The sequence below is a fragment of the Psammomys obesus genome, unplaced genomic scaffold (genome assembly GCF_907164565.1).
Source record: "Psammomys obesus unplaced genomic scaffold, mPsaObe1.curated_primary_1811, whole genome shotgun sequence".
NCBI lineage: Eukaryota > Metazoa > Chordata > Mammalia > Rodentia > Muridae > Psammomys > Psammomys obesus.
Window position 1 is genome coordinate 2,410,579 of NW_026585686.1, and position 12,021 is coordinate 2,422,599.

General features: G+C 42.5%; 1 protein-coding gene across 1 annotated transcript in view; it reads right to left on the bottom strand.

The window, feature by feature from the left end:
* Positions 1–4,762, bottom strand: part of Adamtsl1 (ADAMTS like 1) — a 398,322-nt gene extending 393,560 nt beyond the window's left edge. The window contains exon 1 of the mRNA XM_055629652.1: positions 4,693–4,762. Within this exon, the coding sequence (XP_055485627.1) occupies positions 4,693–4,755 (63 nt within the window). The 5' untranslated portion in view covers positions 4,756–4,762. The remainder of the gene's footprint in view (positions 1–4,692) is intronic.
* Between the last annotated feature and the right edge of the window lie 7,259 nt (positions 4,763–12,021).

A 12,021-nucleotide genomic window follows, 5' to 3' on the forward strand; every position in this document is an offset into this window, starting at 1 on the left:
TAACTAACTAACTAACTAACTAACTAACTAACTAACTAACTAACTAACTAACTACCTACCTACCTACCTACCTACCTACCTACCTACCCATCATGCTGGTTGCTCCAGCCAACAAAGACAAAAGAAAGTGAGAACAGTTAAGCTTTATTCGATGTAGGTTTTAATCTTGAAGTCCGGGAATTGGGGCGATTTAGTCATTTATTTTTGAGCTCATGGAAAGAAGGGGTTGATAGCAACAGCTTACCCAGTTAGCAGGCCGGCTCCCCACACAGCTGTGCTGGCCTATTTCAATTAGGATCCTTTCAGACTTACATCACCTTGGTATGCCAGGCCTAAGCTGCTCATGAGCCAGTACTGCCAATCAAGCCAAAGTCCGACCACATGGTACAGTTTTTATGATGTAGACAGAAAATGACATGAATCTGTCTCACTCTGGTCAAAACACAAAGCCTGAAGGCAGCTTTCTGAGGAAAATGAGTGAAGATGGCAAGTCTGAAACTCGAATCATGCACATGTCCCTGAGGTCACCTCAGCACATTCAACCAGTAGATCATTCATAGTGATTCAAGGACCCCTCCCCGTCAAAATGAGACTCATGTCCTCATTCTGAGAAGAGGTCACTCTAAGGTCACTTGGCTCATGAGACCTCAGAAATCGGAGAGTACATTTGCCGAGGAAAAGGAAGAATGGAACTCAAACAATGAACCCAAGAAAGTGTCAGTCCTGGAACCTGAGAGATACACAAATTAAAAGCAGAACTGTCATTTGACCAAAGAAACTGGATTGTGCATATGAAGTCAGAGGAGAGAAATGGGAAGATAGAGCCACACTGGATGGAGACGATTAGTCCTTCTCTTAGTCAAGCTCACAGTAGGTCTCATATCTGTGTATAAAGGACATCATCTAGATGCTTTCATAGATATAGTATCTTATGCTCATATAAAGTTGCACAAACCCTAACTTTAACTTTACAGAGTAAGAATGAACTTGTGCAACAATGAATGCACAAGACTGATTTCCACATTCTTCACAGACATTGACAGAGGGCACCAACATGATTAACCATCATATAATGGGGCAGACATGCACTTATATTTGTAGTCCCTCATCTTCTCAAGTCTTTACTATCCATAGACTTTTCCAGGGGTAAACTTCCCCAGTGTAACAGGTTTCTTCTGTGGTTCACTAGTGACCACTATTGGACAATTCTTCCCTCCACTAATATGAAATGGTACACTGGTTCTCATGAAAGTGATATTGGCCCTTGACATCAAAATCACTAAAGATGGGCAACCAAGATGACAAGGAACGACACAAAATCGTAAGGAAAGTAATTTTGTAACAAATTCCATTACTCCTATAGATTTATAAGGAAAGTCCTTAGTCTTGATTTAAAGACTGTATGTATATGAGAATAAAAAAAATAAATGGAAAGCAAGCAGTTATTCAGAAGGCTTGTACATGCATACACGTCTGCACGTGTGTGTGTGTGTGTGTGTGTGTGTGTGTGTGTGTGTGTGCACGCACACACACACACACACACTTCTGGAACAGGCCACAATCTGTTGTAATAAGGCATTTAACATTCATTCCACAGGCTAATGGTGCTTCTCACCATCCAAGACAGATTCACTTAGATAATAGTCGAGGAGAATGCCAGAGGAGCTGAAAGGAATGGGCTATTGTGTTTGACCAGTTTCCATGTGTAAATTAGTGTAGAGACGAAAAAGAAATTCAACAGAAAAACACATGTACTTTATTATAATTCCAAGTGTTACTGTTGCAACCCTCACAATAGCAGGGGAAGGGCCTTGCAGTCACTTTACAGAAACACAAAGCAAACTCGGGCTTGATTAAATGCATCTCTGACAGGAAGAGATTCAAGTGTAGATGGACACAAGTGTCAATGGCCGGTCATGGGTTTTGGCACATTTCTTTTGATCTAAACAATTGAGACAAAAGAGAGAAGGGTGGGAAGACTGGGGAAGTTGGGTAAGGACAGAAACTTTAATATGACCTGAATAGCAAGATGAAACCTCTTGAACACTTTGCGGAGAGAAAAAAAAGAAAGTCTATGGTGACACGATTACTGTGCATTAAAATATGTACAGTAAGCTAGGACAGACGCCAGCACACAAGGGCCCCATTGTCTCAGGAATAATGTTCTAGGAGAAAAGAGGATTGTGCACAACAATAAGGCTCCGTATCATTCTGCATTTGTACGCGTTCAAGAACCAAGTTCTAATACAGATTATGGTGCTGTCAATGAAATGAAGTCTAGTTTGCTCGGGCAACAACTGGGCTGGCCACTAGACAGACAGGATAGATATGCTTAGTTAATTCTAATACTAGACAGACTCTTGTAATATATGAAAGAAATATAGAAATAACAAATCCTCCAATTAAATTCCTGTATCAAGCCTGAAAGTTGAGCCGATGACTTCACACTTCTGGTTCTAAGTCAACACAGGTCAAGCTAAAGTTCACTTTCTCTTAAGCCAATGATTCATTTTGGTACAAAGCTAAACAGAGCACTTAATGATGAAGCACAGTGAGCAGCCATTACACCTATCTTTAAAGGCCTTACTGATCTGTAAAGCTGGCATGTCTCCAATGAAGAGTATGTCTTTAACCCCTGAGCACTTGATACCCACAGTACAAAGTACATATAAACTTGATTTCCCATCTATAAAATGGGCTTAAAAGTATCTGTTTTACAGGGCTATTCTGAGGAGCCCCAAGAATGAATTTCAAACAACTAACCTAGTGTTTGACATCTTCAGACACAACCTGCATGACAGCCATTATAATTCTTTCTTTTCTAGCATAATCTTCAAACTCATAATCACTTAAGCATATGCTTAAAACAAGTCTTGGTATGATTTCATTCTAATTCCATAATGTAATAATTATAATTCAAACATTTATTAAATCGTTTTGAAATACACACTTTTTTCAATGCCAGTCTAATTACTTGCTCAGATATATGAATATTCACGATATCAAAAGGGAATGTAATGTATTTACCAAATGAGTAGAAAATCAATCTGCTGATGAATGAGAGTGTTGTTTAAGTATAATGAAATCATAATTCCACATGAAAATAACATAGCCAGTAATGTGAACTGGTAATTTGCTTTATGATGCAATTTAATGGGAGAATAACATACACTTTAAAAACAATCACAAAGAAGGAAAGATGAGACAAACTAACGATGTATGCAAGTCACATACCCCATATGGAAAAAATGAGACACCTTTCCCAAACTGCCCGCTCCACAGCCGTAAAGCACACCTCCCACACTGCTGGGTTTAGGCCTCGGCATAACTAATGCTTAGTTTACTCTTGCTCACACTTTAGTTTTTGTTTAAGCATTCATGAAAATTGAAACTATTTCTAATTGGCAAACAGTATTCTAAGTTTGTAGCTACAGCAATGCAATTGATTAAGATATGACAATGCAAGAAATACTTCATTGCTCTCTGGTCACTGCATCCCACTGATCTACCTGGAGTTTTCCAAGTTGTCCCAAATGGTTTGATTCCCTTCATCAAAATTCCAGTGTCGATCAAATTTGTCAGAATCAGAGCAGAACAAAATATTCCTTCCCCATTTACAAAACAGCACGTCCTAGACAATGGTTGTGCTTTTACCTTGGTCCCCCTTCTGAAGACCTTCTGGCATGCCATAGTTGTGACAGGGAGAGCTAGAGTCACGTTTCTTTGGAATTGGTGTGTGCAAATTTTGGAAGCAAACCTTCAGATGAGGTTTACTAAACTGCCTGCCCAGAACACTCTGGTTTAAAAGAAATGTGCATTGCTATTAATATTTTGAGTGTAGATTTTTTTTGGACAGTATATGTTCATTTTTTGCCCATAAAACCAAGTATGACTCACAATGGAACATTTACTTTGAGTCAAAACTGCAATCTGTGCTGATGTTCAAGAGACGAGCCTTATCACTGTGACTGGTCGTCAGAAGGACAAGAAGTCATCGATCCCTGTTTGCCTTCAGAAGTAGATCTGAGATCAGAGACTTTAATCTTCAGTTCATAAACACTAGCATTAACTTGAACCCATAAACGAGTATAGTAATTAAGGGCTATAATCTGGGTTGACTGTAAACAGGGCCCTCGTTCCTTTTTTTTTTTTTTTCACCTGGTTCAGTAGTCCTTATGTATAGAGGAACATAATTCAGACAAGGCACTGGGGGAACAAGAAGCAGGCAAGGTCCTCACCGGCTATCCTTCAGAACACCCGAAACACCACAATGAGTTTGATCTCAGTACATCTGTCCCCCAAATTCCATGCAAACACCCAACTGTTCATACAGTTCTCAGCAATACTAACTGCTGTCGTATGTCCTGAAGTTTAAGTCTTGCTATGAGTATCATTATGTACCTGTAACTAGTTTCAGAAAGTCTTTTATATTTGATTTTTCTGGGAAAGTTGGGGTTAAAATTCTCAGAGGAGTTGAGTTTGTATTTTGTTGGGTTTTGTAAACCCTGCAAATTCTTTTACCTGGAGTTTGAAGATCACACACACACACACACACACACACACACACACAACACACACACACACACACACACACACACACACACACACACACACACACACACACACACACCCCTTCCAAGAGCACCCAGACCAAGTGGCAATAGCAACGTATTGAAATGAAAAGGCATTTACCAGGAGTAGGAAAGCCAGAAAGAGCAGCGGTATGCCAGGAGCTGCCCGACGGCAGCATTCCATGCTTGGATCTTTGCCGGAATCCGAATCGGACACTGAATAAGCTGCTAACGCTCCTCTGCCCGGTGCTGTCACATCCAGCTCTGGGGCTCACACGCCAGCCCTGCCTATCAGCTTCCATCAGCCTCGCTCACATTTCCTGAGCGAGGGTGGGTGGGTGGATGGGTGGGGGGTAAGCTGAATGGAATCTCTCTAGAGCAGGCAGCCAGCCAATCAGACTCCTGCTAATCAGACATGCTGAATAACAAAGCGGGGGGGGGGGGGTGCAGAGAAAGTGAACACTGTGAGCAGAAAAGAGGGAAAGGGACGGAAAGGCAACGGAGCAAGGAGCTGATTTGAGGAGAGATGTCAGAGGCAGAAGCAGTTCTGCGCTCGGAACCAACCTGGTTAGTGCTCTTTGAGGCTGCGGGACGCGATTCTGTTTGCCGTTTGCCTGGGCTGGTGTCTGTTGCTCTGGAAAGTACAGTAGCTCCCTGAGATGGTGCATTGTTCCATTCAGGGGAGAAACTTAATCCCCGTCAATATAGAACATATGCTATAAAGGGACCAAGCCCTACTGAATGTGCCCTTTAAGTGTATTTGGTGCGAGCACTCTCCTTCTCTTCCATAAAGTGCCCTTTTATTTTCCCCTTTGAGTGGAAAAGAATACTATAGATGGTTTTGAAAGGTCCTTACTAAACGTAACAACGGCGTTAGTTATTTTCTGTATCAAGGTTTTGGTTTGAAAATAAAGGGATGGCAAAGTACTTTCTTGTAGTGCGACAAGTTGAAACATCCAATATTGATGAGTTTTAAAGGTACAATTAGACTCATTTAGAACCCTAGTTTAAAAGGAACCCTTGACAAAGACTCAAGGGTGAGGATGCTCAAATCTGGGGTGAAACAACGCTGGGTTTTGACTCCTTGCCAATATTTAATTATTTGATTTAGCCCATGACAGGAAAGAAGGGGTGAATTAACCCTCAGTTAACCCCAAACCTTCTTCAAAGGACACCTGACTCTGGCTTTCTCAGAGCTTTTGTGATGTAAAGAAGGATGACTGAGGTACCACTTCTTTCTCATTGCTATGACAAGATGATTGGGCAGAGAAGGATGAGGCGGTGCCACCTCTTTCCTCAACACTTGGAAAGAGGGTCAGACAGCTTGACCTCTGAGGTGTCACCCAGGGGTAGGACACACTAATGAGCTCCAGGGTGACCGCATGGCCACAGGAAAAGGCCAGAAGATGCTGAGCCTGCTGCATCCACGTCAGGCAAAGCCTGAGCGGGCTAGGGGGTATTTTATTACACTATTAGACACGTGTTAAGTGTCCAACAAGGCTGCCTTTCCTCCTTATCGGCTCAGGAACTCATCCAGTTTGAAGTGAATAAAGCAGGAAGCATAGCCCCGCATTTCCACAGACGTGTTTCCCTTGCAGATCTGACAGCCCAGAAATACACAGTGGAAGAGGGAGAGGGCACTTGGAATGCATGCTCTTCGCTTTCATTATTAAAAACCACCTCCCTCCAATAGGTGTGCGAATACGGGCAAGCCTGCCATATCCACACCTGCTGGAGGCCTTGCAAAGAGGGGAAGAGAAGCAGCTTGCTCAGCTTTGCACACTCTTCCCATGTGGTGTATCGATTAGAGCGGAGCTTTTAAAAATCTCGCTTTCAACCTGTCAGGAAAGTTTAGGGCATAGGAGGACTCACCTTGGTCCTCAACAGTTTATGCTGAACTTGGAAAGCCCGCACCTATAAGCCCAAAAGGTCTAATTTTTGAAATATGCTTTTCCCTTTTAGAATGATTAGTTTTACAAATCTCTGAAAAAGTACAGAATGTGTATAAACTAAATAACACTCACAAGTAAATGGAGCTATGTTGGGTAGTATCTGCAGTCCTTACCACAATGGTGAAAGGTTGATGGACTGAAATAAACCCTCAGACCTAGGCTATGTCTCTCTCTCTCTCTCCACACACACACACACACACACACACACACACACACACAGAGAGAGAGAGAGAGAGAGAGAGAGAAGAACATTCTGCCACAGAGTTTTCCAGACCTCTTGCGTCATCAGCTGAAGAGTTTTAGTCACTTCTACAAAATGGAACATCTCACTCAGCACCGCTTTGTCCTCCTTGTGAACACTCACACATCAGACAGTGTCAAACTAGAAGGAAGAACAGGTAAGGTAAAAGGAATATTGTGAATTATTGGAATTGAGGCATACCATGACACTGTGAATAGCAAGATGCTATTTGTAGGGAAAGAAATCGAAGTGATCAGAAAATACCACTTCTGCGCTAACCCAGATTCTTCTGCTTGGAAATAGTCTTCCGAGTTTTGGTGTCACGTCAGCAAGGGGGTCCCTACAATGAAAGCCCAGAATAATTCAGCAGTGTAGTCAAGATGTCAATTGTGAGTCGAATGTATGGAGGATACCCAATCCCGGTGTCTCAAATGTGGTCACTAGGCTCAGAGCATTTTCTTTTCTATGAGGAGTACCAAGAGACATGAGAAAAAGCAATGGCTTTACTCTATGGCTCATGTAGTACAAGGGAGATGCCATGCTTAATTTAACTTTAAAAAAAAAAAAAAGAAAGAACAAAATCAACTTGGGTTTGAGTCACTGGGAAGAGTTTTTAAGATGAGCTAGCAGATAATTTCTAGTTTCTGTAATTTTGGAGACTTTTGAGTACTTTGTAGAGCTGCTTAAGTGTTCCTACCATCCAGGAAGTGTGAAATTGGGGCTCAGAGGCAACCCGATAGAGGCCCCACAGGCTGGAGCTGGCCGCAGAAGCAGGTCTTCCAACTTTAGGTCCACTCATCTCATCCCTATAAAAACACAGTTTTACTTACTTATTTACACACACACAGATTCCGAGGTTGGCACCCGGTAGAGGATGAATGAGGCTGCTTATGGCAGAGGAGAAAGAGCAGAAATGGAGACGACCAGGGTTTCTTGTGTGTATAGCTTACCTGGCTGTGGAAAGTATCTTGTTTTAGTCTGCAGCTTCTGTCTCCCAACTTTGTCACTTCTAAGAGGTTTTAAGGGCCAAGGGAAAAATAACATAAACCCCAAGTAATGTAGATCATAGTTACAGCAGCTGGGGAAAGACCACTTATGGCATTGAGCAGGGCGTTGGCCGCGTTCCTTTTTTCCTCTTCAGGTATCTAAATTAAAGCCGTCTGCAAGTGTCTGTGCACAGCAGCCCCCAGAAGCTGTGGCAGCCGTCAGCCTGGTTCCTGGTTCCATGCACAATATATTAGGTGAAATGAAAGCAGCAGCAAGAGCGAGTGTCAGGGCTGTCTGAAGCATCATTCCAAATGGTATGGATTTAACAATACTTAATTTAAAAAACACCAGCTTGGACAGCAGCAAGCTGTTAACAGTCAGTGTGCTTTATGGCAGGAAAGAGTGAGCTAAACGTTCGGAATTTCTCTCCCTGAGGAAAACGCCTCACAGCTTTTGCTCCAGAGCCACCTGTCTGGTCCTTGAGGTTGGGCCTCTTTGCCTAGCCCTGCAGTAGCAAAAATTGTAGGGCATAGACAGGGGTATTTCTGGAGAGTCTTAGGAAGAGGGGCTTTGAAGAGCTAGGAAAGAGCTTACGTTCTCCTCCTTGAGGCAGAGATAGGAGCAAGCCAGCCTTGTTTTTTCCCATGGGGCTGTAGGGGAGCTGTTTGAAATTAGTGGATTAGTAGAGAGTGAAATGGTGAAATGGTGGCAGAAGACAGAGACAGAGGCAGAGTGCATTCTCCAGGGAAGGACTGCAATCTGAGTACAGATTGCAACTCACCCAGTATCCGTTTAACACCAAAGTGCTTTCACGACAAGTTTCGAGTCGCCCTTTGCAGAAACCAGTGAGGGAGAGCATGATTCTTATCTAAAACTTGCAAGGAAGACCTGCTTTTCTCATGCAATAAATAGGTACATTAACGTTTTTATCAGGTGGGTAATTTGGAGAATCTAGCTCCAGGCTGTTTGTCTTTCCCAAGGACCACTGTCTGACAGGCTGGCTGGCAGAATAATAGGTGCATTTGTGTGTGTGTGTGTGTGTGTGTGTGTGTGTGTGTGTGTGTGTGTTCAATGTGGCCCCAGGCACAGCCATAAGTAGTTGGTATTTATTGCTTAACTGCAATCCGCTTGTCAATCCTCAAAGGCAGATAACATCGATTAGCCTTATGTAGATACCACTTATAAGGCCTTAACAACCATCCCCTTTCCCAGCCCGCGCCTTTCTCCTCGGCAGAGGCCTCAAACTTCAAAATTACCTTTTCCAGACTCCTTTGCAGCTAAGATGCAAGGATCTAACTTAGATTTGCTCCCTATGAATATCTGCCATAAAATCCAGAAGGGGGAAATGAGGCAGAGACCATGCTTTGCTTTCATTGTTTATAAAAATGGCCACAGAACTATATGATTGCAAACTAGCCATTAACTTTTCACACCAAGAGACAAGTACAGGGCATTCATTTTATTAGCTGGATCAGAGAAAGTGGGCACCACTCTTGCCACCCTTTCATTTCCATGGCCTCTGCACCCCCCCCCCCATAACTTCCTAGCTGTGGGAGAACCAGCAGTTCCCATGGTGCTATGTTTCTGAAAAGTAGACTGGGACTCCTCAGAAAGCTTGTATTGCAATCTTTTTTTTTTTTTTCTTGGAAACTCAAACTTCATGGTATTTACCACCCTACAACATCATTTTTTATTTAAATTGACAAGAGTGAATTTGGTTCTCTACAAGAATGCTAACTGATACATCCCCTTTGACAGAAGAGAGCACAGGTGAGCTCACACACCTAGAGAGAGGGAGAGGCTGCCTTTTCAACTACTAAGTTACGTGGTCTCTGAGTGGCACAGAGGGTTATGGGAGTTCAGAGTATGAGCAGTCATGGCTGGTCTGAGGGCTTAGTGAGGACAGCCCAGAAAGATAACGAAGACAGATTCTACAGAAACTTGCAGGAGATTTTAAAAGAGCAATCCAAGAGGCAACAAAAGACAGCAGTGAGTAAGAACGTGTGTTTAAACCCCCAGCTATGCCAGCACAGGTTATGTAGTGGGTATGTTTTCAAGTTCTTGCTCCATGAGAGCCTTCTAATTTATGTTACTTCCAGGGGAACTCGGATCTGATTTCCTTTATCTCTTAATGTCTGAGGGCACCAAGGGCATCAGCTTAACCCCTTCCCCACTTCAAGGTCTTATATACCTTACCTGATGTCTGGTATGTGCATACTATAGGCAGGTGGCTAACATCCTTGACATCAGCCAGCAGCAAAATCGAATGTGGGGACTTCTGGGAAGGAAATAGCTGATTTGGGGAAAGAGAGTTAAAATCCTATTTGTTACACTTATTCTTAGCAGGTCTTTAAGAAACAAGTGGATGAGAGAAGGTGTGTGTGTGTTGTGGGGTGGGTGTGTTGTGGGGGGTGTTTACTAGCATTGATGGGTTTGAACATTCGAGCCCTGGGTCAGATGTGCGCCTCCATCAGGCTATAGTCAGCACCATAGGTGAGGGATTTGCCAGTCCTGCTCACAGGCTGATACAGAGAGCCCAAGGAAGCACTACCAATCGACAGACACACGAGCTGCAGAAAAGTGATCATAATTTTGACTCTAATCACAGTACGTGATTCCTTTCCTACAAACCACAAAATAAAACTTAGAAGCGAACACTGGAATGAACTGAGAAGGTGAAATTGTCCTGGACCTGTAAGCTTGAAGTCAACGCTCTTTGTTGTTCTGTGTGGCTGGAGCTCGGTAGTGGATCTCAGAGATTTACTACTGAACGATACTCAGTGAGTGCTCACTGCAGACCTACTGTGTGCAGGACACAAGTCAAGAATTCTGAGAGTGAAACTGCAGATTTTTCTGGGCTGCTTTTGACACAGAATGACTTATCAGTGTAATTGCTGAGGTTTGAATTATGGCTGTAATATCCATATATTAAACCCAAGTGTAATATATAAATCCAAGGGCCTTGATTCTTAGTTCCGCACTATTTCCATGACATCATCCACCACAGATAAAATAATTATAACAGAGCCAGACAATAAGGTGAAGGACTGTTAACAGATTTATAGACAATACAGAGTGAGCAGGATGGAAACACAAAAGCCAAATTCCTCTTCGTGGCATTCAAGGACCTCCCTGATCTGCTTCTAAGTCTAAAAGAGAAGACAGTTATCCTCTAGCCCCCTTTGAGACCCCCTGTTACCCTGGTACCATGGCCTGCAGCTCCGGTGGACCTGTTCTTCCTGTCCTCACTGCAGAGGACTTTCATGCTATCACTGTCCTGCTTGTCAAGGACAATGTCACCTCCTCCAGGAAGGCTTCCTCTAAGGTCATGGTTCTCAACCTTTCTAATGCTGCAGCCCTTTAAAACAGTTCTTCATGTTGTGTCGACCTCCAACCCTGAGATTATTTTGTTGCTACTTCATAACCATAGATTTGCTACTGTTCCAAATCATAAGGTAAATAGCTGATATACAGGGTATCTGCTATCTGGCCCGGAAGTGGGTTGTGACCCGCATGTTGAAAGCCACTGCCCTAAGACATTTGTTCTTTGAGTTGCTCCTCCTGGCTCTTTGCCTGATGATCTCCTTGAGTTTTTAGACATTTGTAGACATTCTTTACCCGCCGCTGATACGAGGCATTCTTCTGATAGAAGATGTTTCACTGCTGATCTATTATCGTATTGTTTTTGTAGGGTGGACATTTTAAACTCCTGGTCATTGTTATTTCTGATTTGTTTTTAACTCCATACAGCTTTAAAAGCTATTGTTCCCCCAGGGATGACGTCTTTCTATTTTCTAAATTATAATTTCAGCTCTAACTGTCTAGTCGGCTTCAGGAGAAAACGCCCACAAAACTGCTCTTCATGTGCACAGGTATTGTTGACAAACTTTCTTCTTGTTGCAAGTGAATTAACGTATGTCCACAGGATATGGGAGGGACAAAGAAGAGCAAGCCAGAAAGAAAAATGAATCAGGGAAAAAGCAACCAGGGACATTGCAAAAGAAACGATAGTCTCTGAAACTAAAATATATATATATAGATTAAATGTAAAATATAATTTAAATTTCAGTAAAACTCCTAAATCATGAAGAATCAGAATACTTTTCCTCAAAAACAGAATTGATCATTGGTCTTCTCTCTCTCTGTCTCTTTGTTTTGCTATTTCAGCTGTGTCTCCAAATTAATAAGTATGTTAATGGTTTTTACTCAAAATTAAGATCATCTCATGTGACATTTATAAACACTGTGATGAAGTTAGTAGAACCTATTA